The sequence below is a fragment of the Bubalus bubalis genome, chromosome 20, assembly GCF_019923935.1.
Source record: "Bubalus bubalis isolate 160015118507 breed Murrah chromosome 20, NDDB_SH_1, whole genome shotgun sequence".
In the NCBI taxonomy this organism is placed as follows: domain Eukaryota; kingdom Metazoa; phylum Chordata; class Mammalia; order Artiodactyla; family Bovidae; genus Bubalus; species Bubalus bubalis.
Window position 1 is genome coordinate 39,055,770 of NC_059176.1, and position 27,270 is coordinate 39,083,039.

The 27,270-nt window shown below is 43.2% G+C and overlaps 2 protein-coding genes and 1 non-coding gene across 5 annotated transcripts in view; 1 reads left to right on the top strand and 2 right to left on the bottom strand.

Annotated features, from left to right (window-relative positions):
• The window catches only part of NRG4 (neuregulin 4), a 120,268-nt gene extending 112,970 nt beyond the window's left edge, over positions 1–7,298 (top strand). Inside the window, exon 6 of the mRNA XM_044932813.1 lies at positions 6,475–7,298. Coding sequence (XP_044788748.1) covers positions 6,475–6,479 — 5 coding nt within the window. The 3' untranslated portion in view covers positions 6,480–7,298. The remainder of the gene's footprint in view (positions 1–6,474) is intronic.
• On the bottom strand, positions 432–26,666 carry FBXO22 (F-box protein 22). Of its 3 annotated transcripts, none has more exons than XM_006044403.4 (7): positions 26,497–26,666; positions 25,969–26,107; positions 16,273–16,360; positions 15,331–15,426; positions 11,656–11,820; positions 4,346–4,511; positions 432–1,656 (listed from the first exon to the last, which is right to left on the bottom strand). In XM_006044403.4, exons 1-7 carry the CDS (start codon positions 26,637–26,639, stop codon positions 1,239–1,241), a joined length of 1,215 nt encoding a protein of 404 aa, XP_006044465.2. In that variant the 5' UTR covers positions 26,640–26,666; the 3' UTR covers positions 432–1,238. The 3 variants fall into 3 exon arrangements, with proteins under 3 accessions (XP_006044465.2, XP_025127280.2, XP_025127282.1); XM_025271495.3 differs by having other exon boundaries at positions 15,331–15,468; XM_025271497.3 differs by lacking the exon at positions 4,346–4,511 and having other exon boundaries at positions 15,331–15,468.
• Positions 457–580, bottom strand: LOC112581018. Its single transcript, XR_003105467.1, has one exon. It is a non-coding gene; the product is annotated as a small nucleolar RNA SNORA3/SNORA45 family (small nucleolar RNA).
• Positions 26,667–27,270: the final 604 nt, after the last annotated feature.

Consider the following 27,270-nt stretch of genomic DNA (forward strand, 5'->3'; position numbering starts at 1 on the left):
TATTCTGGTGTGCATGTGCCTAGCTAAAAAGCAAAGGTGTTATCTGTGTGAACAGGAAAGAATGGGTATCAGGAGAAAATTGGTATTCTCTGCACCTGTTTTGATATATTTACAAATAATTAGAAATTTAAACTTGAAAATCCTTTTACTGGAAATGTGCCAGGATTTGCTAGCTGACAAATACCATCATCCTGGGTGTTCCTCTTAGCTTCCTTCACTCACTCATGAAAAGTGGTGAAGGAGATGGTGAAGGACACGGAAATCTGCCATGCTGCAGTCCATGGGGTTGCACAGAGTCGAACACGGCTGAGCAACTTAACTGAGTTTCCAAGGTATGTTATATTGGTATAAAATCAAAGAGAGGTGATGTAATTGCCTGATCTGCCAACTAGCTATATAGAAGTAGGTGAAAAAGGAATCTTCCGATGCAATTTTTTTTTTTTAATCTCAACATTGATGTTTATTTGCTGGTGACTATGCCCTGAGGGCCACAGTGAGTGACTAAGGTCAGCAGTTACTCTTCAAGGACTCTAGCACACAAAGGCAACAGCTGATACCCAAGTGTGACTCGAGCTTCGATCCTTTGTCCATGATGCAATGTCTTTATTGAGGGAAAAGGAAAATGTTTTCCCTTAGAATATGGATTAGTCTTGGCAATTCATTTGACTAAGCAACTTTATAGAGTACTAAAACAAAACAGTTCTTTAATATACTTATCAAGTAAAAAGTCAGTAATAATTTTGTTACAGCTTCTGAAAAACATGGTGAAACTGTAAAGCAGAGAAAAATTTATCAAGCCATCTGTATAGTTTTCTCTTTTATTAAGGAAGGAAAAAAAATCTTCATGATGCTGCTGAAAGATCGTCTCCCACTGCAGAGGTAGTCATGGAATGTCTCAGCTCTCCTTCCTTTGATGGATCCTTTCTCAGTCTTTCCATGCAGAAGACTATGTAAAGTCCTGTCATACAGCAGTCACACAGCCTGGTGCGCTAGTCATAATTGTTCACTTGTGCCTGATGCAAAAGTTCTCAACTCTGGGTCCCCATTATGTTATATACAAAGTTATCCTTCCTCTAATACATTAAAAACTGCCAAAAAAAATCTTTAGAGTGTCAAAGCTATAAAACAGATACATATAAAGTTTCTTTTGTCTGAAATATACACCTCCCAAGTTTCCATTTTCCAGAAAAGGCAGAGCCTACAAGCTACATATTGTGAAAGCCACTTTACAGGTGGCTTTATTTAGATGACCCAAGGTGAATCAGTGCCATTATTGTTGTATAGCTGTGAAACAGATCGTTATAGTTAAACTCATTACATTTCTTCAATATGAAGTTCCCAGTGACTATGCGATCACATCCAATTTCTCCATTTCCAAAGAACCCAAATAAAGGAACACTAGGAAAAAACTTTCTAAATGCATCAGCCTCCACATTCTTCTTGGCTCTGTAATACTGAGAGCCCCTGCCGACGCATGCAAACATGAAGCCAATGGTGTTCTGCTCTGGAATGTCCGCTGCCTTGAGGCGCTGCATTGCGGCGTCAGCAGTCTTCTCGTCACTGACATCCTCGCTGAGGAGCACTGTGGCACCCTGGACTTGGTGTCCGCTAAATGACAGTCCGACCACACCAGTGGCATCAATGTCCAGGGGGCTCCTAGGAAATTAGAAAAGTGGTGACGTGTCATGAAACACAATTCAGATTTACACTGTAAAAGAAAAGAAAACTCCCAATTCTCACTGGTTGAGAAGTGCTGCCTTAATTTACGGTTAGTCTGAGGTGCTCTCTCCCTGATCAGAGGTAAGGCAGAAAGGGTTGAAAATGAAACTACTGAAATTAAAACAATACAAGAATGCAGAAGGCAGATCTGGGAGAAGAAAGCAATTATTTCTTCAAACATAGATACAAAGGGGCCAATGCATCACCACAAAGATTCTAAAATCCAGCCTGGGCTTTAGAGGGGAACAGCATCCTTACCTTACCCTCTTCCTTAGAAAGGAACCTTACAACTTTACTCATATATACAATGCTGAAGCTTTCGGCATTATTTACAGCTTCAGTACCTTTTTTATCTCCTACCTCAGCTTGTCAAATTTAATATTCAATCATGGAGGATAATTTTATTAGAACCCATAATTCCAGAAGTTTTAGCTCTCTTCTATTTGGTCCATAAAGAAACAGGTTACACTGCTGTGTCTTATTTATTGCTTTGAGCCAATAATTAAGTTTAATCTGAAGGAAAAAATCATACATTTTCTTTTTGTTTCTATTTACCTGGCATTTTTTAAAATGAAATACTTTATGGTTACTAAAGAAAATATAAAGTGTTAATAAAGTTGTAACACCCACTGGGGGAAACCAAGTAAGTACCTTTTTTTATCAGGCTTAGCAACATCTGAGTCTGTGAACAGGCAGGATTCACTGGGTTAAAAAGAAACTGAGACTTAAAAGGCATAAGCAGGAGGTCCCTTAAGGCTAACCAGTGGCAAAACGGGTCTCTGAGGGGCAGAATCCATCTTTCGGAGTCTGCTGCTGCTCCTTTAACTTTATTGCATTTCCTCTTCAGTGTCCAATGGCGACAGGTGTCTCCTGCCTAAAAGAATCAGTCTTCTTTTTTTTAGAGGGAGAGGGGTTTACATCTGGACACCACTAACATGAAGCACTGATATACTCAATGGCTTCCCTTACTCAATGACACAGTATAAAGACCACATTAATGTGTCACGTAAAAGGGTAATGATTGCTGGAGGGTGTATCTCCCCATATTAGGTAGAAAGGGTGTGTTATATACAGACAGCCATGCTAAACTAACTGGCCAGCATCTCAGATGGTACATGTCTGAATGAGATGGCATTTCAAAGATAAACTGTAAGCTAATCACCATTGCCCTATCCGTATATAATTTAAAAGTGAAAGACAATAAGGAAGATTAAACAAGAGGGGAAATAACCCACAGACAGCGACCAAGAATCAGGTATACTTATGCATGAAATCCAGTGCTTAGAGTTCAGTGCACTTGGCTTTCCTCCCTTCTTCCTCAAGTTCCAGGAAACTCAACTTAGCATCTGCTTTCCCTGACCTCTCGGTGCTGACAACCAGGATGGAGATTATGACTGGGATGATTTAAACTGCTCTTAAAGATACTGATCTCTAACAGTCCGTCTCCATGTCACTGCTCTAGGGTCCAAATACTAAAAATGAATACACAAACAACGAGGTTTGCAGGAAATATTTGGGGTCGGGGGAATGTTTCATTTTCTTCCTTTTGGAACAGCTGGTATTTATGTCCACTTAATTAGCTGAAACTCAAAATACTACATACTTTCAATGGACATGGTAAAGTAGAAATAGTTCAAGATAGAAGAGCAAATATTTTTAGCTTTGAAAACAGATGCCTTAGTAATAAAATCAAAGAGATATCATTTTTGAACTTGAAAAAGCCTTTCAAAAGATCTAGTATAGTATTTCCCAAAATGTGTTCCAAGCAATATTGCTTATACATGGAATCTGAAAAAATGGTACAAATGAACTGATTTACAAAACAGAAATAGTCATAGACGTAGAAAACAAACAGGGTTATCAAGGGGGAAGGAGGGGGGTATAAACTGGGGGCTGGGATCGACATACACACACTATATAAGATAGGTTAGTATATAGCACAGGGAACCCTGTTCAATACTCTAATGGCCTATGTGGGAATAGAATCTAGAAGAGTGGATGTATGTGTAACTGATTCACTTTGCTGCACACCTGAAACTAGCACAACACTGTAAATCAAATACACTCCAATAACATTTTTTTAAAAATCTAATACAGTATTTTTTAAAATGTGTGCTGAATAATACCAGTAGGCCTGCAAGATGCTTCACGGACAAAAGGTTCTGTGGCCAAATGTATTTAAGAACTGCTACAAGTAACAGTATTACCCCTCCCTCTAAAAGATCCAAAGCACTGAGCACAGTACTAGGGGTTCCAAGAAGTTTTACCACAAAGCTGTGCCACTGAACCACACATTTCCTTTAGAGAAGAGCAGAACCAGAGAGGAAGTGATATGCTGTAGTTACAGAGTGATGGAGCCATCAAGAAACGCAATAATGTTGAAGATTAATTTTAAGGAGAGTGTAAATCCAACTAGGAATAAATTCTTAAAAGGATAACATATATAAATTTTGTTCTTCAAAGATAAGCAAAATTACGCTGTGTAAGCCCTTCAACCTATGTCTGCTGCAAAATGGAATGAACTATTAGCAATCCTTTAAACATGATTTTTAAAAAACCCAAAGTAATGTAAAGCTGAGAACATGACCCATCCCTGCAGAAGAAGTCAAAAGCACTTCAAACATACTTTTCAGAAGTCAGCGACGCCAGGTTGTCCACCTGGCCTCCAGCCAAGAGGACATTCATATCACTGAAAGTGCTGACGACTCGCTGCAGGTAATTACTGGCTCCCACCTTACAGCAGTTATAGCCAAATACAAGGACCACGCGAAGCTCAGGGTTATCTAAAAGACCTGCAGAAAAACGAAGAGTGACAATCTAAAAAGAGAGTCTTTGAAAGAAATCCTTAAAAAGGAATTGTGAATCATTTTTCAAAATGAAATGTTGTTGCTAATGTCTTATATGCCTAATTAAGTACAACTTAGTGCTTAAGCTGTCAAGTCTTCCATTTTTTTTTTTGCAAGCTCTAACATTACTCAAAACCTTTGCTATAATTAATTTTTAACCATTAAGAAAATTAAATGGCTATTTGAAAATAATATAGTCAACCTTCAACACAAATAAGGAAGTAGCTGTGTAACCGAGTAGCACCCCTTGGTGGGCCTGGGCACAAGCCATCTCCACTCAGGCCGCCGCCGCCTGCCATGGAAGGGAACACTGGTTTACAAAACAGAGTTAGATGCAGTGGGAATTTAAACGTCCAGAGAAAATGAGATGCCACGTACCCCCTGTAGAGGGTTGAATGTGATCTCCCCCCACATTCCCAGGAACGAAGAATGTGACCCAACTTGGGAAAAGGGTCTTTGCAGGTGTGATTAAGGATCTTAAGATGTGATCATCGGGACTGTCTAGGTAGGCCCTAAATACTACACAAGTATCCTTACTAGGGAGAGGGCAATGGCACCCCACTCCAGTACTCTTGCCTGGAAAATCCCATGGATGGAGGGGCCTGGTGGGCTCCAGTCCATGGGGTCATGAAGAGTCAGACATGACTGAGCAATTTCACTTTCACTTTTCACTTTCATGCATTGGAGAAGGAAATGGCAACCCACTCCAGTGTTCTTGCCTGGAGAATCCCAGGGACGGGGGAGCCTGGTGGGCTGCCGTCTCTGGGGTCGCACAGAGTCGGACACGACTGAAGTGACTTAGCATAGCATCCTTACTAGAGAAACAGACAGAAGAGGCAGTGTGACCTCAGAAGCAGAGACTGAAATGATGCAGCCGTAAGGAATGTCAGTGGCACCAGAAGGAGGAAGAGAAAAGAGATCCCCGCTCCCGGAACCGCCTGACTCCAGCCTTCTGGCCTTCTGTACTGAGACAGAATAAATGGTGCTTTAAGCCACTGAAGTTTGCAGTAATTTGTTACAGCAGCCTTAGGAAACCAAAACACCACTAAAATACAGGCCTTATCCACATATTCCAGGAGAGAGAAGGTGGTTAACCATGGGAAACTCATTCCAAAGCAGGGAAATACTCAATTCTGGAGCCCTTCTGGGATGTAATTCTGGAATGAAAAGCAGCTACCACTAGAGGGCAGCACAGTCTGGTCAGGAGGCAGGCAGGACACACACATCCCCAACAACCTCCCAGGCTTTCATATGTGCCTCTGGCACCCTGTTCATAGACTATCAATTTGAAATCTGACAAACAGGTGGCTCTGGGAGAGGAAAAAGAAAAAAAAAATCAAACACCTGACCCACATTTGAGTATCCACTGACTCAGCCACATGACTTCCACCTTCATAGGGTAAAGGCTGCCTGAAGTAAAGCTCATTCAAGCAAGCTGGGGTGGGGTGGAGGTGAATGACCAGTTCCTAACACGAAGTAATGACTTCTCCAGGGAGACTGCCTCTGGTCCATTTCTAATTCTCTCCATAGCATCACTGATTTGGACGGTAAGAAAGTGAAAGTGAAGTCACTCAGTCGTGTCCAACTCTTTGTGACACCATGGACTGTAGCCTACCAGGCTCCTCCAACCATGGGATTTCCCAGGCAAGAATACTGGAGTAGGTTGCCATTTCCTTCTCCAGGGGATCTTCCTGACCCAGGGATCGAACCTGGTCCCCTGCACTGCAGGCAGACTCTTTACTTAAGTCTGAGCCACCAGGGAAGCCCACATTGCATGGAGAGTAAGAATATTAGTAAAAGCCAGTACTTTCAAGACACCATATACCCCAAACCATTACTAAAGGGCTCTTTTTCTCCACACAGACCAGGCCAGCAAATTTTCAGAAAATGTTTCTTTTTCTTTTTCCAGAATGACTATTTCAAGTCAGAAGAGGCCTGTGGGGTCAACAGTGTAGTCTTATTTTACAAATAAAGGCTGCTAATCTCAGGAAAGCGACTGGCCCAGGACATCTTAGCAGACTCGACCCACCTCTCTTGACTCTCAGTTTTAAGTTTTAGAAACCTGAAGACTTCTAATCTCTCCCCTTCCCACTGTTTTCTAAGCTCTAGACTCTTTTACAGTTGCCGACTAGGCACCACCCTCGTTCAGCCAGCGCATACCCGGTGCTTTCAACGTCTCCCTCCAGCGGTCTTGTTCTACAGCCGACCACGCACACACACACTCATCTAGAAACCAGACCCACTTCCCTCCACCCAACTCAGAGAACAAGTCCACCGCAGCCCAGGCTGGCTGCCTGTCAAGGCAGACAGGTCTCTATCATGTACCGGAAGGAAGGTTCAAACGCCACGCCACTCAAAATTGAGAGGCCTAAGATTCACGAGCCTGAGAAGATGACCACCCAGCTCATTTTGAGGTAAATCCTGGCACTGCCTTCAGTCCTGCCTCTGGTGAAACAAGGGGGTCCTCTACTCGGTACAAGTGTCTCAGAACGTTCAACTTCAAGAAAGCAGGCTAGCCATCTTCCCAGCTCTGATGTTTGCTGGGCAGATGACACACTCAACCAGTGAGCTCCAGGTCCCTGTTCCTGGAAATCCAGCGTGAGACGGAAGTCACAGCAGACAGTGCCTGAAGGGCACGTGGGCCAGCCATTCCCTTGGCAGCCCCAAACACGGTTCGATCACACACAGTGCTCAGTGCCCAGGCCTCACTGGCTTGGATCCTACCACTGCTATTTTAAGGAATCACAGTTGGGGTGATGCCACTGGTGTTCACAGAGAGACATGGTACGAAACAGCTTGCAAGACCCAACGTGTTTACTGTAAGGGCATATGGAGCCACTAGAATGTATCACAGTTCTCGGAAGACTGGGTAGAGTTCTACTTCTGTCCTGGCTCAGCAAACCAGGGCCCCACCTCTAGCAAACGCTGACAGTCTGCACCTCAGGTACATGGCCCTGGCTGCACTCTGCCTTTCCTACATGTGAGCCTCAACTCAGAATTCCTCCACCGATCGTCTACATATCTTTTTTGTAAGCTGCCTTAAATTCATTTTCAAATAAGGCAGAATATAAATTCATTATAGATATGATCAAGCTGGAAGGTTAAAAGGAAAAAACTAAAATCTAGACACCAAGACCAGCATCAGATTCAGGAAAGCCTACTATGAAGAACTATTCCAAAGACCAGCCAGGACTGCCTGAAAAAACTTTAAGTCTGTGTGTTCAGATTTCTATTCTTTTTAGAGAAACCTCTCTCTGAAGACAGCTCTTTTATGAACTATCTGAAAGTGATATAATCTAAACGCATGTAGAATATCGATAATTACTTTAAATAGGTACGCAACAAGCAACAAAGTTTTATTGTATAGCACAGGGAACAATGCCCGGGTAACTCAGCTGGTAAAGAATCCACCTGCAATTCAGAAGACCCCAGTTCGATTCCTGGGTCGGGCAGATCCACTGGAGAAGGGATAGGCTACCCACTCCAGTCTTCTTGGGCTTCCCCAGTGGCTCAGCTGGTAAAGAATCTGCCTGCAATGCAGGAGACCTGGGTTCGATCCCTGGTTTGGGAAGATCCCCTGGAGAAGGGAACAGCTGCCCATGGGAGGGACATGCTGGCATCACATCAGGGTCAACCAATCAGCAACATCAGCTGCTGAACCTCCTTCCCCTCCTCCTCCAATTACTGTGCCAGCTCCTTTTTCTTCAATCACCATTACCTGGTGTTCCCAAATTTCCATCTGTGGCTGAGACCATTCTCTTGAGCTTCAGACCCACATATTAACTGTCGAATCAATGTTCCCATCTCAGATTCAACGTGTCCAACCCAGAACTGGCAGTCTGACTCTTCTGACCTCCGTCCCCGTCTATTCTGTTCCTCAGAGCGCCTGCCGTGGCAGAAACCCGGGTAGCAACACTGCCACCCTCCTCATTCTCAACTCCCAACGTTTAAATCCATCACCTCAACCTCGATTCCACCTCGAAACTTCATCGTGAATCCATCCATGTCTCGAAACTCCACTTGTCACAACCACAACAGCCCTGATCTTCCTGCATCCTCTCTCGTGTCCCTCCAAAATGAGCACGCCACAGCCAGAGGGGCAGCTTCAGAAGACTTAGCTGGCTGTGCCCCTCCTCTGCCTCGAGTCCTGGCTTGCCGCTGCCCTTATGTACATAAAAAGCCTTGGTGTGTCCCCACAAGGCGGAGCCGGCCCCAGCCTGCCTCCTGGCTCACACCACACTCCCTCCCCTTCCATCTCACTGTTCTCCAGACACACTGGAACGCCTTGTATTTCATAAATGAGCCAGTGGCTGCACAGCAGTCCTGAAGGTGAGCTGCCAGGCCCTTTCTATTTCCTGTCCTTTGATCTATTTTTGTCAATAACCGGGAAAGAAGGCACAATACTTGTACGATCCTCTTCCTGACTCCACATGTGAGGGATTCCTGCCCACTCCAGTTCACTCCTCCTCAGGGCTCTGCCCAAATGTCACTTTCCCAAGACCCCAGGGTGGATTAAGTCCTGTGCTTATGTTTGCCAGCACTTCTGTGCATCCACTCAGTAACACTCACACATCGGTGTACCGCATTCAAAGTCAGCCTGGCCCGCTGAACCGGGAGCTCCAGGAGGCATCTCCACGGCCCCGCACATGCAGGCCTGGCAGAGCATCTGCACACGAACAGTTTCCAATGAACCAACACTGGCTTTTACAGAACATGGTATTTCTGCTTTCACTTCGAAAGAATCAAGTGCTGGCCCATCTACATGTGTATATCTATATATTTTTTTTCATTCCAGAGACTATTTTTTAACATGGAGTGGATACCATACAGATCTCAGAACAACCTGTGTCTCTTTAGGGCTTCACTTGTGGTTCAATCGGTAAGGAATCTGCCTGCAATGCAGGAGATCGGAGTTCGATCCTAGGTGGGGAAGACCCCCTGGAGAAGGAAATGGCAACCCACTCCACTATTCTTGCTGGGGAAATTCCATGGACCGAGGATCCTGGCGGGTTACAGTCCACGGAGTCACAAGAGTTGGACACAACCTAGCGACTAAACCACCACCACCACGCCTCTTTTAAAAAACACGCCATTTTGTTAAGTTCTTCAAAAAGAAAGTAACCAGGGTATGTGTGTGTGTATTATATATATGTATATTTATATATATAAAGTAATATGTACTGGGATGCTGGGTCTGATTATGACACACCCTATATACAAGGTCTAGAAGGACTATAATATCTCATGCAAGGTCCCTGCCCATCTCGCAGGAGGCTGAGGGGGCTTTGTTTATTCACCACACGCTTTCCACACACCACCTTCTACTCAGAGCAGCCAAGTCTACAACGCAGGGGAACACAGCCCAGGCACCAAATCTGGCCCCTTGCCTTTGCATATAAAGTTTTACTGGAACAAAGCTGATTTTTTGTGTACTGTCTACAGCTGCTTCTGTGCTCCAATGGCAGAGCTGAATAGACGCCACTAGGCCGCATGCCTGGTGAAGCCTGAAACGGTCACTACCCGGCCTTTAGAGAAAGTGTGCTGAGCCTGTGGGACACTTGAGGAACAGAGTGCCGTCCACGGCCACAGAACGTGGCTGGCAAGCTGCGCCGGGCATCTGGCTCAGGGCTGCAGGCTGGGGCTCTGTGGAGAAGGGATGCCCACATCACAGCCTCCCTCCCTGCCCCCCTCAAATGCCTCCATCTTCCTGTCCACATACAAGGCAACAGTCCAAACAGAGAAGTACAGAAAATAGTACAGGAAAGGATAGAGATTACCATCTCAATCTAGGCAAAGCCTCAGTTTCCAGAAGGTCATGAACAGGATGAAAACAATGCCTTGGAATAAGTCAAAACTGTTGCCAGCAAACAGTTCAGCGAAAGGACACCAATAAAATCACATCACAGAGCAGAAAAATGCGGGGCTCTTTTTCCTGTCACTTTTCTGATTCCTATACTTACAGCCACAATGCAAACAAGGTCTAAAGCAAATCCAGTAACTATTTGATTATAAAATAGATGGTTACTCCCACTCAAGATTTTGAGTCTTTCTTAAAAATGGACAAAACTAGGCTTCTAGCTTCAAGCAGTGCTACCACGAAGACCTCAACCATAGATCCCCAGGCTACTTTAAAACAGAAGAAAACATGCCCAGGAGGCACCGTACTCACTTCCGGACAAAAAAAAGAGACAGCACAGAAGAAGAAACCATATGATCTTCAGCAAGAGCACCAAGTCAAAGGCCAAACAAGTTCCTCTTAACAAGTTAACCCCAATCAGTTCACCTGCAGAGTAGATGAAAGGCCTTAGCGCTGCTTTGCTTGAATAGTTTAATGCTTCCTATATTAAATTAAGCTTTCTCATTAGTGCTTAGAAACGGAGCCAACCCTTTCTATCAACTCTCATGCATGACCTGTCTACATCAGCCAAGTCTCCTGCCTGGTATTTCCTAGTAAACCTTTGTCTGATAGACTTTGCTTTAACTTACACTATCTGCTGCTGCTGCTGCTGCTAAGTCGCGTCAGTCATGTCCGACTCTGTGCGACCCCATAGACGGCAGCCCACCAGGCTCCTCTGTCCCTGGGACTCTCCAGGCGAGAACACTGGAGTGGGCTGCCATTTCCTTCTCCAATTAAACTATCTCTAAAACTTATCAAATTCATCACACTTATTTCTTTCTAATTAGTCGGTATTGAACTAACCTGTATCTTCTAGTTTTTTTAAACAAATGCTTATTACTATCACAAAAGAGAAATAAAACCTTAAACTTTTCAGCTTCAAAAAACAAAACAGGACAAAATGATAAGAAAATATTCAAAGAGGAAGAAGTCCTTCAAAATTCAGAATTAAATACAAGGGAGTTTTTAATCAATGGAGGATGTGGAAAATTCATCTCTAGTTCTCTCAGGTTTTAATGTAAGTAAAATAATTTAAAAAGTGGGTCTATTCTATCAAAACTATTGCACCAGCCTCTGTTAATCACTAGTTTGAACTGTCCATCTCTGCAGTAACTTGTACTTAATTCAGACTCTCTTGCGAACAAACAAATCAATCAACAATGTGGGCAATTAATGGTAAATGTAACAACTTACCTACTTCAGTGAGCTGATGCCTTTCTAGAGTTAATTTCTTTGGATCCTTAATAAAATGAAAGGTCTTTATTTTTATTCCTTCAATTTGAGGAAATAATAGAGCGAAACCAGATTCTCCAATCTCTATCTCCTGAGGTCGATTGCTGCGTGATCCTATTGGTGTCACTAGGAAAGAAGTTAATCCATTTTGTGAACAAATTCAATGGAGGCAGCCTCACCTCATACACATTACCCAGCCACACCCAGGGGACTGCGGCTCAGTTTACTAACATCGTCAATAAGATAATAGGCCACTTCCCAAGTAAAAGTTTCTCAGCTTTCACATGTTTAGGAGTAGAAGGTCATGATGCCTACAGTTTGCTTTCAAACTGTTTAGAAAGAAATGTTTTCATAAACACAGAAAAAGCACATGTTTTTCACAATGGTGATCTAGATGAAGGCATATGGGTGTTTACTGTACTATTCTATTATTCTGCCAACTTTTCTATAGATTCAAAGTTTTGCTAAATAAAAAGTTGGGGAGGTAGTAATTACAACTTCACAGCAATTCTACTTCAAAAACATTTATCATCAATGGCTGTTTTAGAAATAGTTACTAATTGTAGCCTAAGAAAAAGGAATCCAATCAGCTGCCGTGGTGGAAGTGTTGTTGTGACATGTGTGGAACTGGCTCAAAGAAAGCACTCAGCTGCAGGGGAACGAGAATCAACAGACAGGGTGAGGAGTGGGTCCAGGTCCCGAATAAAGGGAGTTGGAATGATACTCCCTCCCAACATCAAGATAACACGGGAACTTAGGGAGAAAGATGCGCAATGCTCTGAGCGTGAGAGGAAGGCTTCAGGTAGACTGCCCACCCCTCACTATGGGGTCATGGAGGCAAGAGTGTCGCCTGGGTCTGCCTGCCCTCTCCTGTCCCTGACCCCCAACTCAAATTTTAGAGTTTCTACTTGCTCATGCTTTGAGGAAGTCACAGCGGGCAGCGTGACTGCACGCACACAGGCCCAACAAAATTAACTCAAAGAACAAAGAACTCAAAGCTGTTTTTATAGAAGCACTTGATAATAACTAATAATGGGTAACTAGATCACTCATTTAAGGAAAAATTAAGAGTTAAAAGAAAATCAGTCACTGCCATCCTTTTTTCAATTCAATGAGAAACAAAATTTGTGATGAAGGGGCTGATATAATAATATAGGAGCAGGAGCTAATTGCAGGAGGCATGAAACAGTCCCCATCAACCATGTATCTACCCTTCAGATCAGATCAGATCAGTCGCTCAGTCGTGTCTGACTCTTTGCGACCCCATGAATCACAGCACGCCAGGCCTCCCTATCCATCACCAACTCCTGGAGTTCACTCAGACTCACGTCCATCAAGTCAGTGATGCCATCCAGCCATCCCATCCTCTGTCGGCCCCTTCTCCTCCTGCCCCCAATCCCTCCCAGCATCAGAGTCTTTTCCAATGAGTCAACTCTTCGCATGAGGTGGCCAAAGTACTGGAGTTTCAGCTTTTGCATCATTCCTTCCAAAGAAATCCCAGGGCTGATCTCCTTCAGAATGGACTGGTTGGATCTCCTTGCAGTCCAAGGGACTCTCAAGAGTCTTCTCCAACACCACACTTCAAAAGCATCAATTCTTCAGCGCTCAGCCTTCTTCACAGTCCAACTCTCACATCCATACATGACCACTGGAAAAACCATAGCCTTGACTAGACGAACCTTTGTTGGCAAAGTAATGTCTCTGCTTTTGAATATGCTATCTAGGTTGGTCATAACTTTCCTCCCAAGGAGTAAGCGTCTTTTAATTTCATGGCTGCAGTCACCATCTGCAGTGATTTTGGAGCCCAGAAAAATAAAGTCTGACATTGTTGCCACTGTTTCTCCATCTATTTCCCATGAAGTGGTGGGACCGGATACCATGATCTTCGTTTTCTGAATGTTGAGCTTTAAGCCAACTTTTTCACTCTCCACTTTCACTTTCATCAAGAGGCTTTTGAGTTCCTCTTCACTTTCTGCCATAAGGGTGGTGTCATCTGCATATCTGAGGTTATTGATATTTCTCTGGGCAATCTTGATTCCAGCTTGTGTTTCTTCCAGTCCAGCGTTTCTCATGATGTACTCTGCATATAAGTTAAATAAACAGGGTGACAATATACAGCCTTGACGAACTCCTTTTCCTATTTGGAACCAGTCTGTTGTTCGATGTCCAGTTCTAACTGTTGCTTCCTGACCTGCATACAAATTTCTCAAGAGGCAGATCAGGTGGTCTGGTATTCCCATCTCTTTTCCACAGTTGATTGTGATCCACACAGTCAAAGGCTTTGGCATAGTCAATAAAGCAGAAATAGATGTTTTTTTGGAACTCTCTTGCTTTTCCATGATCCAGCAGATGTTGGCAATTTGATCTCTGGTTCCTCTGCCTTTTCTAAAACCAGCTTGAACATCAGGAAGTTCACGGTTCATATATTGCTGAAGCCTGGCTTGGAGAATTTTGAGTATTACTTTACTAGCGTGTGAGATGAGTGCAATTGTGCGGTAGTTTGAGCATTCTTTGGCATTGCCTTTCTTTGGGATTGGAATGAAAACTGACCTTTTCCAGTCCTGTGGCCACTGCTGAGTTTTCCAAATTTGCTGGCATATTGAGTGCAGCACTTTCACAGCATCGTCTTTCAGGATTTGGAATAGCTCAACTGGAATTCCATCACCTCCACTAGCTTTGTTCGTAGTGATGCTTTCTAAGGCCCACTTGACTTCACATTCCAAGATGTCTGGCTCTAGGTCAGTCTGTAAACACTTGAAATCCTTTGTACTTCCCTGCACAGGACTTAATATCCAATCAAAAGTCTTTCAGTGAAGATTACAAATGCCAATTGTGGAGTAGTACTGAGGGCAACAAAGTAAAGGATCACAGCTAACATTCACTCCCTGCTCACTACATGTCTCTATTCTAAACACTGCACGTGTGCAATTCACTGACTCCTCAGACTCTCTGGGAAAGGTGCTGTCAATCACCCCCATGTCAGAGAGGGGGAAACGGAAGCTCCATGAGGTCAGCGACTCGCTCAAAGTCATGCAGACATAGAGTGGTATAGCTGAGATTTCCACCCAGGATCGGAACCACTGCACCATGATGGCCTCAACGGGCTCTCCCTCCCCCATGAGCTAGAAAACAGTCAAAAATCATTAAAAGCAGCAAAAACTCACCAGGAGCAAACCTAAGAAAGAAAACTTCATGCTATACGCTTCAAATAGTGGCAGCCAAGGAGAGAAAGAGAAGTGTCTGAGGAAGGTCGAAGGCAGCTCCTGCCCAGGCCGACCTCACCTCCACCCACCAGAAAGAGTTCTGGCTGAACTGCCAGAAGTGGGAATCCTCACTAATACTTTCTAATTTGTAGACAGGATGAATGAGATCTTTGTCTTTCTCTGAATGGCTACTGGGAAGATATGAATTATTAATACATGTGGCTTATATGGACAACCCTGAGATTTGAAATATTAACCACAATAACCTAAGGAACATGAATGTAAGTCAAATATAACTTGAAGGTATAGAAGGCCAACGTTATTGTACTTCGGATGGCCAAAAACATAAATCTGCTTTAAGCTACAAATAACCCACCGATCCATAGGACCCCACATTAATGAAAGCCAGGAAATCAAGTTGGTATTCTCTTACCTACAATTCCTGGGGTCGCAATCCCAAGGACTTGGCATTGTTTTGGGAAGAGCTTCTCAAGGGCAAACGCCGCTTCCATAGTAGTTCTTTTCCTGGCTGCAGTAATACAGAAGATTATCCAGGCCATCCATTTAAGGTCAAATTTGATGAGGAAAATAAAAGCAAATATTAAATAAAGTTTAAGTCACTTAACACTAGAACACATTACAAGGACGTCTAAAAGCTTTGATTAAAAACAAAAGTCGTGTTTTGTTGTTGTTATGAGTCCCTGTTTTCTAAGTTAACTTCTAAATCTGACCTTCAGCACTGCCAGTTTGTCTTTTCCAGTTGCTCACATATGCTTTTGCCTCAATGACACAAGCAGTAGCCGCTGAATTTCAGATGTACTATTCTTTCTGTTAAGCTGATACGAAATCATGACTTTTCTAGAGCACAGTCATCTGGAATCAAATCACACAATGATAATCCACTAAGTCTTAACTCTGGGGTCAGTGTGCCCATCATGGGACACAGTCTGCTTCTTCACTTAGCAAGCCAAGAAGAATGCACAGTACTGCCAGAGAACTTCGGTCAATAGTCATCCAACACAATAAAAGGCTTGAACAGCCAAAGACAGACATTCCGTTTTAATAGTAAAATACAAAGGCCTGCACATGCAAGTCTTTCAAAATGAGAAAACAGCTCTCCAAAGAACTTGTGTCAACTGCACCACAAGGTTAGGGATCTCTGGACAGACTCTCTGAATCTTTAGACTGCAAGCTGTGCAATCTCGGACGCCAACGCTTCCCCAAAAGTTCAGAGACGCTATATTCCTGCATTCTTCAGGGAGCAGGCCCACAGCCTCAGAAAGTCAGTAACTCTCAGGATGAAAACAGTGCTCATCTCCAAACAGAGGTGCACAAGGAAGCAAGAGCATCCAAAACTTTGTCCTCTGCTGCTCACCTCTCTTATGGCCACGACACTCCTCCAGATTAATGAAATTTTCTGAATCAGCCATGTAAAGAACTGTCTGTGGTAATATATGGACATTCTGCAAAGGCAAAAAGAAAAAAAACAGAATTTGATCACACAAATCTACCAATGCTTTTGTGGAGCTTTTCGAGCTTTTGAGTGGAGCTGCCCTGCAAACTGCTGTCGCCCTACCCTTCTTCAGGCCAGGGTTGGTGTTTTGAGTCCATCTACTCATTCGTGTTTCACTCACGCTCTTTCCTTTTCAGTCCATTCATTTGTTGAACATATATTATTTCTTGAGGTCACACTCATTCCAGCCTGACTCAGGAAGTTCATTTTCACAATAATTTACGCTCTTAGACAAAAACATTAAGTACCAGCAAAAGATTCCACTGGCTCTATGTGAACAGGTATCACAGCAACAGAAACATCTCAGCAAGAGGAAAGGTACAGACTTGTATCACTCCTCTTTTCTTTGCCAAATTAAATAATCCAGGCCTTCACTTCCAGCTTGGTAACTAGTTCCTACAGGAATCTATCGCTCACCATTATCTGGACAAGCTCACGTCTGTATTTATCCTTCTGCAGCTTTCTTCCTTTTGCTGAAGATTGTTTTTCTCCTAAGAAAGAGCTAAGTGCCACACTCCATAAAACCTTTTCCTAGACTTCCTAAGGACCTCTGGCCTCGTGTGTGACACCTGTCTTCCTAGTCATTCTTACTTGTGCCTTATCTCTTACAAGGGACAGCTGTAAGCCCTTACAACCTGGGCTTATTCAGACTCATGTTTTCCACCAAAATACATATAACAGACAAGTGGCAAAGCAGCTCAACTAAATGAAAAGGGTGTACACAGTTTTCCTCCTAAGCTGGTTACTTTCAAAGATTTTTACTATCAAAATGGAAGGAAGAAGATAGCATTCAGCAAAGCCTCAATAGGAGTTAAATGAAAAAGAAATGTTGATCTGGGAAAGTTAAGTTGTTCTGGAGTAGATTCCATATAGACAAACTCATAAAAGATACTGAGACAATGATGACCCTGTACTGGCCTCAGGGCTGGATAATGAACTATGGATATAGTTTCTGTGGTCCACAAGGCATCTTCAAAGAATATAATTTGGGGAGTAGGGGGCAAGATAACAGTAATAAGACCTTCAGCCCACATCCTACACTCCAAATTTACAATTATTTACAGAGGAACTACTGATGGGAACAACCTCAAGACTAATGGAAAAAAATTTCCACAGCTGAAGACATACAGCAGGAACCACCATGAGAAGGCAGAAGGGGGAAACTGGAGATACAGCACAGCGGAGACCACACCCTGAACAGGCAACCTACAAATGTGAGGATAATCACAACCGCAGAGGCTGTCCCCAAAGAGGAAGGGATCCGAGCCCCACACTGGACCCCCAGCCCATGGGCCCTAAAGCCGGGAAGATGAGGCCCTAGAACATCTGGCTCCGAAGGACAGCAAGGCTTGTGTACAGAAGAGCCAGAGGGCTGGAGGAAACAGAGACTCTATTCACAAAGGGTGTACACAAAATCTCATATGCTCTGAGTCCAAGCTCAGAGGCAGTAATTTGAAAGGAGGCTTGGTCAGATCTTGGAGAGCCTCCCGGAAAAGCAGGCGGCAACGGGGACTCTCCCCTAGGGACAGAGATGCTAGCAGCTGCCATTCTGGGGAGCTTGTCCTACCAGGAGGACCCTGATGCCGCTAGCACCAGTGTGGAGTCCCTCGTCTAGCCTATTAGTGCCGCGGGCTTACCTACCTACCAGCCCTGGTCCTCCCTTGGCCACAAAGCCAACTGCACTGGAACCCAATGCCACCCGCCAGCAGCCTCCACATGAGCTCCTGGCAGCCAACCGGGCTTGGGGGCCAGCCCTGCTACCAGCACACCCACAGCAGCCAGCTCCGCCACAAGAGATGAACCCTCGCAGCCCACATGAGGGGTGCTCCTAGAGAATACAGCTCTGGTGATCAGAGAGAACTGTGCTTCTGGGCCCCCTAGGACATCTGCTTCTCCAAGATCAGGAAGCATAACTGATCTACCTGATATAAAGAAATAAAAACAGAAAATCAGGAGAAATGAGGTGACAGAGGAGTATGTTCCAAACGAAGGAACAAAACAAAATCCCAGAGGGAGAACTAAGTGAAATGAGATAAGCAATCTACCTGATACAGAGTTCACGGTAATGATCAAAAAGACACTCAATGAACTCAGGAAAAGAATGGATGAACACAGTGAGAAGCTTAAGAGTGACTTATAAAGAAGCAAACAGATCAGAAATACAGTAGCTGAAATAAATTTAGCTACAATAGAAGGAATCAACAGTTGATTAGAAGACACAGAGAAATGGATGAGTGAAGTTAAAGAGTAGTAGAAACATCTCAAGCTGAAAAAAAAAAAGAAAAAAAATCTTAAATGACAGTAGTTTAAAAAATCTCTGGGGTAACATCAAGAGTACTAACATTCACATTACAGGAGTCCCAGAAGTTGAGGAGAGAGAAAGTGACAAGAGAAGTTACTGGAAGAATAATAGCTAAAAACTTCCCTAACCTGGGAAAGGAATATCCAGATCCAGAAAGCACAGATCCCAAACAAGAAGAACTCAAAGAGGTCCACACCAAAGCACATTATAATCCAAAGGGCAAAACTTAAAGCGAGACTCTTAAAAGCAGCAAGAGAAAAACAACTAGTTATGTACAAGGGAACTCCCATAACATGGTCAGTTGACTTTTCAGCAGAAATTTTGCAGGGCAGAAGGGAGCAGCAAAGTATGTTCGATGTGATGAAAGGAAAAAACCCACAATCAGGAGTAGTCTATCCAGCAAGGCTATCATTCAGATTTGAAAGAGCAATAAAGAGTTTCACAGACAAGCAAAATCTGAGTTCAGCACCTCTAAGTAGAATTTACAAGAAATGTTTAAGAGACTTCTCTAAACACCTCACCTGGAAATATAAAAATCTAGAAGGAAGGTTAAAAGACAAAAGTAAAGTAAAATCATCAATATCCACAAAAAGTCGTTAAGGGATACAGAAACCAAAAAAAGGGAAAATACGATGTCAAAAATAATAAAGGGTGGGGGTGGATGTAGGTTTGTTTGAATGTGTTCAAACTTAAGAATCACCACCTTAAAATAATCACACACACACAGAGGACAAAGGAATCCAAACTTAACACTAAAGACAGTCATGACATCACAAGGGAAGCAAGCAAAAGAAGGAAAAAAAGGACTACATAAACAATCAGAAAACAGTAAACAGGAATAAGTACATACTTAATTTTTATTACTTTCAATGTAAATGAACAAAATGCTCCAATCAAAAGACACAGACTGGCTGAATGGGTAGAAATTTAAAATAAGACCCATATATATGCTGCCTACAAGAAACTCACTTCAGATCTAAAGACACACGCTGAGAGTAACGGGATGGAAAAAAAGTGTTCCATGGAAATGGATATGAAAAGATAGGTAGCACTACTTTGATAAAGAGATTGATACAACAAGATATGACAATTGTAAATATATATGCACCCAAAAAGAGAACACGTAAATACATAAAGCAAGCAGAAACAAAGGGAGAAAGTGCCAGTAACATCATAATAGGTGGGAACTTTAACACCCCACTTATATCAATGAACAGAATCGTCCAGAGAGAAAATCAACAGGAAACACTGGCCTTGAACAATACATTAGGACAGACAGACTCAATAGATATAACATATAGAACATTCCATCCAAAGGCAGCAGAATACACATTATTTTCACGTGTACAAGGAACATTCTCAAGGATAGATAACATGCTAGGCCACAGAACAAGTCTTAATAAATTAAGAAGTCAGAAATCACATCAAGAATCTTTTCTGACCACAACACTATGAGACTAGAAATTAACCACAACAAAAGGAAACACTGGTAGGCCAAATATGCAACTAAGTAACCAATGGGCAACTGCAGAGGTCAAACACCTGCTGACAAATGGAAATGTGAACACAGCCCAAAAATGGTTCCAAGAGATAAGTGTACAGCAATACAAGCCTACCTCAGAAGACACGAAAAATCACTATTTAAAAACCTAATCTTACACTAAATGAACTAGAAAAAGAATGCAAAAAAACCAAAGTTAGCAGAAAAATCATAAAGCTTAGAGCAGAAATAAATGAAATAGAGACAGTAAAATAATAAAAAAAGATCAAAGGAACTAGGAGCTGGTTCTGTGAAGATAAAACTGACAAAACCTTTAGCCAGACTCATCAAGAAAAAGAGCCCAAATCAATAAAACAAAATGAACAAGGAGCTATTACAACTGACCCCAGAGAAATACAAAAAGATTCAAAGAGATTACTATGAACAACTATAAGCCAACAAGATAAACACCTAGAAGAAAGGGATAAACTTCTAGCAACACATAATCTCCCAAGAGTGAATCAGAATGAAACAGAAAATATGAACAAACCAATTACTGACAATGAAACTGAATCAGAAATTTAAAAACTCCCAACAGACAAAAGTTCAGGACCATAGAGCTTCACCAGTGAATTCTATACCAAACATTTAGAGTTAACACCTATCCTACACAAATTATTCCCTAAAAATGAAGAGGAAGAATGACTTCCAAACTCATTCTTATGACATATACCCTGTACCAAAACCAGATAAAGACACCACAAAAAAGGAAAATTACAAGCTAATATCCCTGATGAACAAAGATTCAAAACTCCTTAAAAAAAAAATCAGCACATCAAATTCAATAATACATTAATAGAGTCATGCACATGATCAAGTGAAATTTATCCCAGGGATGCAAGGATAGTTCAATATATGCAAATCAGTCCATGTAATACACCACATTAACAAAATGAAGAATAAATACCTGATCATCTCAATAAATGCAGAAAATTTTTTGACAATACTCAGTATCCATTTATGAAAATAACTGTACAAACTGGAGACAGAGGGAAAACACATCTACATAGAGGACAAAAATCACAGCTGAAATCATACTCAACAGTGCAAAGCTGAAAGAAAACAACTCATAACATAAGGAAAAAGACAAAGATGTCCACTCTTGCCACTTACTCAACATAGTATTGCAAGTTCTAGCCATGGCAATCAGACAAGAGAAAGAAACAAAAGGATACAAATTTGAAAGAAGAAGTAGAACTGTCATGGTCTGCAGATAACACGACACTACATACAGAAAACCCTAAAGACACTACCAGAAAACTACTACAGTATTAAATGAATTCAGTAAAGTTGCAGGATCCAAAATTAATATACAGAAATTTGCTGTGTTACTATATGCTAACAATGAACTATCAGAAAGAGAAATAAAGAAAATAATCCCCAAAGAGTAAAATAACTAGGAATATAACAACCAAGACATAAAGGACCTATACTCAGAAAATCTTAAGACACTGATGAAAGAAACTGAAGATGACACAATGGAACAATATACTGTGGTCACCAAATGGGAGAATATTGTGAAAATGACCATCTACCCCAATGTAATCTATACATTCAGTGCAATCCCTACAAAAATACCAATGACATTTTCATATAATCTAAATCAATAATCTAAAATTTGTTTTGATTACTGTAATATAGTTTGAAATCATGGAACATGATACCTCCAGCCTTGCTCTTTTTTCTCAAGGCTGTTTTGGCTATTCAGGGTCTTTTGTGTTTCCATACAAATTTTAGAGGCTAAAATCCGAAGAACTATCATTTGACCAGCAATTCCACCTCTGGGTATTTTTCTGAAGGCAAAAAAAAAACTATTTTGATAAGATATATGCTGTAAAGAGCAATATTGCATAGGAACCTGGAATGTTAGATCCATGAATCAAGGCAAATTGAAAGCGGTCAAACAGGAGATGGCAAGAGTGAACATCGACATTTTAGAAGTTAGCGAACTAAAATGGACTGGAATGGGTGAATTTAACTCATATGACCATTATATCTACTACTGTGGGCAAGAATCCCTTAGAAGAAATGGAGTAGCCATCACAGTCAACATAAGAGTCCTAAATGCAGGACTTGGATGCAATCTCAAAAACGACAGAATGATCTCCATTTGTTCCCAAGACAAACCATTCAATATCACAGTAATCCAGGTCTAGGCCCCGACCAGTAATGCTGAAGTTGAATGGTTCTATGAAGACCTACAAGACCTTCTAGAACTAACACCCAAAAAAGATGTCCTTTTCATTATAGGGGACTGGAATGCAAAAGTAGGGAGTCAAGAAAAACCTGTAGTAACAGGCAAATTTGGCCTTGGAGTACAGAATGAAGCAGGGCAAAGGCTAATAGAGTTTTGCCAAGAGAACGCACTGGCTGTAGCAAACACCCTCTTCCAACAACACAAGAGAAGATTCTACACATGGACATCACCAGATGGTCAATACCGAAATCAGATTGATTATATTCTTTGCAGCCAAAGATGGAAAAGCTCTATACAGTCAACAAAAACGAGACCAGGAGTTGACTGTGGCTCAGATCATGAACTCCTTATTGCCAAATTCAGACTTAAATTGAAAAAAGTACAGAAAACTACTACACCATTCAGGTATGACCTAAATCAAATCCCTTACGATTATACAGTGGAAGCAACAAATAGATTCAAGGGATGAGATCTGATACACAGACTGCCTGAAGAACTATGGACGGAGGTTCATGACACTGTACAGGAGGCAGGGATCAAGACCATCCCCAAGAAAAAGAAATGCAAAGAGGCAAAATGGTTGTCTGAGGAGGCCTTACAACTAGCTGTGTATAGAAGAGAAGTGAAAGGCAAAGGAGAAAAGGAAAGATATACCCATCTGAATGCAGAGTTCCAAAGAATAGCAAGGAGAGATAAGAAAGCCTTCCTCAGCAATCAATGCAAAGAAATAGAGGAAAACAATAGAATGGGAAAGTCTAGAGATCTCTTCAAGAAAATGCGAGATACCAAGGGTACATTTCTCACAAAGATGGGCCACAATAAAGGGTAGAAATGGTATGGACCTAAAAGAAGCAGAAGATATTAAGAAAAGGTGGCAAAACTACACAGAAGAACTGTACAAAAAAGATCTTCGCGACCCAGATAATCATGATGGTGTGATCACCAACCTAGAACCAGACATTCTGGAATGTGAAGTCAAGTGGGCCTTAGGAAGCATCACTATGAACAAAGCTAGTGGAGGTGACGGAATTCCAGTTGAGCTATTTCAAATCCTGAAAGATGATGCTGTGAAAGTGCTGCACTCAATATGCCAGCAAATTTGGAAAACTCAGCAGTGGCCACAGGACTGGAAAAGGTCAGGCAATGCCAAAGAATGCTCAGACTACCACACAATTGCACTCTCTCACACGCTAGCAAAGTAATGCTCAAAATTCTTCAAGCCAGGCTTCAACAGTACATGAACCATGAACTTCCAGATGTTCAAGCTGGATTTAGAAAAGGCAGAAGAATCAGAGATCAAATTGCCAACATCCGTTGGATCATCGAAAAAGCAAGAGTATTCCAGAAAAATATCTACTTCTGCTTTATTGACTATGCCAAAGCCTTTGATTTTGTGGACCACAACAAACTCTGGAAAATTCTAAGAGATGGGAATACCAGACCCCCTGACCTGCCTGAGAAATCTGTATGAAGATCAGGAAGCAACAGTTAGAACTGGACATCAAACAACAGACTGGTTCCAAATAGGGAAAGGAGTACGTCAAGGCTGTATATTGTCACCCTGCTTATTTAACTTCTATGCAGAGTACATCATGAGAAACGCTGGGCTGGATAAAGCACAAGCTGAAATCAAGATTGCCGGGAGAAATATCAATAACCTCAGATATGCAGATGACACCACCCTTATGGCAGAAAGTGAAGAACTAAAGAGCCCCTTGATAAAAGTGAAAGAGGAGAGTGAAAAAATTGGCTTAAAGCTCAACAGTCAGAAAACTAAGATCATGGCATCTGGTCCCATCACTTCATGGCAAATAGATGGGGAAACGGTGGAAAATTGTGACAGACTTTATTTTCCTGGGCTCCAAAATCACTGAGGATGGTCACTGCAGCCATGAAATTAAAAGACCTTTGCTCCTTGGAAAAAAAGTTATGACCAACCTAGACAGCATATTAAAAATCAGAGACATTACTTTGCCAACAAAGGTCCATCTAGTCAAAGCTTTGGTTTTTCCACTAGTCATGTATGGATGTGAGAATTGGACTATAAAGAAAGCTGAGCACCGAAGACTTGATGCTTTTGAACTGTGGTGTTGGAGAAGACTCTTGAGAATCCCTTGGACTTGGAGATCCAACCAGTCCACCCTAAAGGAAATCAGTCCTGAACATTCATTGGAAGGTCTGATCCTGAAGCTGAAACTCTAATACTTTGGCCACCTGATATGAAGAACTGACTCATTGGAAAAGACCCTGATGCTAGGAAAGATTGAAGGCAGGAAGAGAAGGAGACGACAGAGGATGAGATGTTTGGATGGCATCACCGACTGAATGGGCATGAGTCTGTATAAACTCCCGAAGTTAGCGATGGACAGGGAGGCCTGGACTGCTGCACTCCATGGGGTCACAAAGAGTGGGATACGACTGAGTGACTGACTGAAGTGAACTGATGCACTGCAGCATTATTTACAATAGCCAAGTTATGGAAGCAACCTAAGTGCTCACAAAGAGATGAATGGATAAAAATGTGGTACACTTACTAGACAGTGTATTAAAAAGTAGAGACATCACTTTGCCAACAAAGATCTGTATAGTCAAAGCTATGGTTTTTCAGGTAGTCATGTACAGATGTGAGGCCTGGACCATGAAGAAGGCTGAGTGCAGAAAAATTGATGCTTTCAAATTGTGGTGCTGGAGAAGTCCAAATTCCTTGCACTGCAGAGATCAAACCAATCGATCCTAAAGGAAATTAACCCTGAAGATTCATTGGAAGAACTGATGCTGAAGCTAAATCTCCAACACTTTGGCCACCTGATGTGCAGAGCCTATTAACTGGAAAAGATCCTGATGCTGGGAAAGACTGAAGGCAAAAGAAGGGAGCAGCAGAGGATGAGTTGGTTAGATAGCATCACCAACTCAGTGGCAGTTTGAATAAACTCTGGGAGTTGGTGATGGACAGGGAAGCCTGGCCTGCTGCAGTCCATGGGGTCACAGAGTCGGACACGACTGAGCAACCGAACTGAATTGAAAATGCCCAGTATGTGGAGAATGGTCAAAGAAACCATGGCTCATCCTTACAATACGCAGTCATTAAAATTGCTATTTATAAAGTCTTCATGCCCCGAGAAAAATTTCCCTAAATTACAGAATAGCATCACCAACTCAATGGACAGGCGTTTGAGTAAACTCCGGGAGTTCGTGATGGACAGGGAGCCCTGGCGTGCCTGAACTGAACTGAAATGCTGTGCTTAGTCGCTCAGTCGTGTCCGACTCTGCGACCCCATGGACTGTAGTCTATCCATGGGGTTCTCCAGGCAAGAACTGGAGTGGGCAATTGCCATTTCCTCCTCCAAGGGATCTTCCCAACCCAGGGATCAAACCCAGGTCTCCCGCATTGCAGGCGGTCTACTTACCGTCTTGAGCCACCAGGGAAGTCAGGCCATATACGAATTGTTTTAAAGTATTTAATCTCAACGACTGACCCACCAACCTTGCAAAGGACTGTACGCGACACCCTTTACTTGCCTCAAGCTCTTCAGCTACCACGCGGACCAGGCAATGCTGCGCCAGATGGCAGGGATCCGACGAGAGCGCGGAGATCCAGGTCACATTCCGATGAGTCCGCAACACTCTGCGCACACACTCCCTCCATAAGCGGCACACGCTGGAGACGCACACGCACAAAGGACTGTGAACGGACGTTCACTTCCCTTTCTCCCGCAGCTCTCTACAGACCTCCCTCCGCTCGCCACCACCCATAACCTCAACAGCAGGAGATCGCTACGGGATCCCGAGTCCCCAGGACGGCGAGGCGTCTAACACCGGTTCGGAGGCAGAGCTGGGGGCGGAGAGAACCGTAGGGGGAAACTGGCTCCTCTGGGAAGGGTCCCCGGGAGCACTACGGCAGGTGTGCAGGGGTACGGGAGCGCCACCTGGGGACACGGGGTCCGGAGCCGGGGTCAGCCCTGGGTCCCGACGGTATCCGCCCACCCACCAGCCCAGGCAAGCCCGAGCCAAGTCCCGAGGTCAGCTTCCCGCCTCCTCTGCCCTCACCCGGCCACCCGCAGCAGCGCCTTAGCGGGCAGGAAGGTGAAGACACGCTCCACCACCTCCGCTAGGTTACTCAGCACGAAGGTGCTTCGCGGGTCTGCGGAGGAGGAGCCGCAGCAATCGCCGCCGCCGCCCACCCGCTCCATGCCTCACCAACCCCACCAACCCCACCGGGAAACAGTACGGCGGCTCGGAGGGAGCGGCTTAGACAGGGCCCTCGGCGCACTGAGCAGGCGCGCGCGCCACTTCCGGCCGATCCGGGGAGGCGGAACTGCTGCAGGGAAGCCCACGTGACTCCAGGCTAATATGTTTCCGGCGCTGGCTTTGGATGGCGGGCAGGTGTTTGGAAGGGGAGGTTGGCGGACTCAAGAGTCCATGGGGTAGCAGAGTCGGACAGGACTGAGCGACTAAGCACAGCACACACACAGTCACGCGTCCTGTAATTCTTCTGGGACTTTCCCGGAGGTTTCACGGGAAACCAGATCCACCTCATTCTGTGCCGCTCACTGCTCTTGTAGCCGTATTTCCAAGTCTTTCATGAATTCTTGGAGTGAGACTAGAAAGTGTTTTATCAATCTTTACAGTCCCGATGTCAGTTAACAACAGCATGAGTCTGATTTTTGAACAGATAGTATATGCTTTTAAAAGTGTGAAAATCAATACCTTTATTCAACACCGTGTAGCCCTCAAGTTCTGAACGTGTAAATCAGCTTACAGAGTACCTACCATTGCTGTGAAACCACGCCCCAAACAGCATTAGTTCCCTGCCTATAGCAT

Excerpts from the sequence above, each read along its gene's own strand:
- FBXO22 (XM_025271495.3), bottom strand. The coding sequence starts at position 26,639 with ATGGAGCGGGTGGGCGGCGGCGGCGATTGCTGCGGCTCCTCCTCCGCA. Across the intron at positions 16,361-25,968 it reads TGGTAGCTGAAGAGCTTGAG|AATGTCCATATATTACCACA; the intron begins GCAAGTAAAGGG and ends TTGCCTTTGCAG. Across the intron at positions 15,469-16,272 it reads GTGTCGTGGCCATAAGAGAG|ACCTTAAATGGATGGCCTGG; the intron begins GTGAGCAGCAGA and ends TCATCAAATTTG.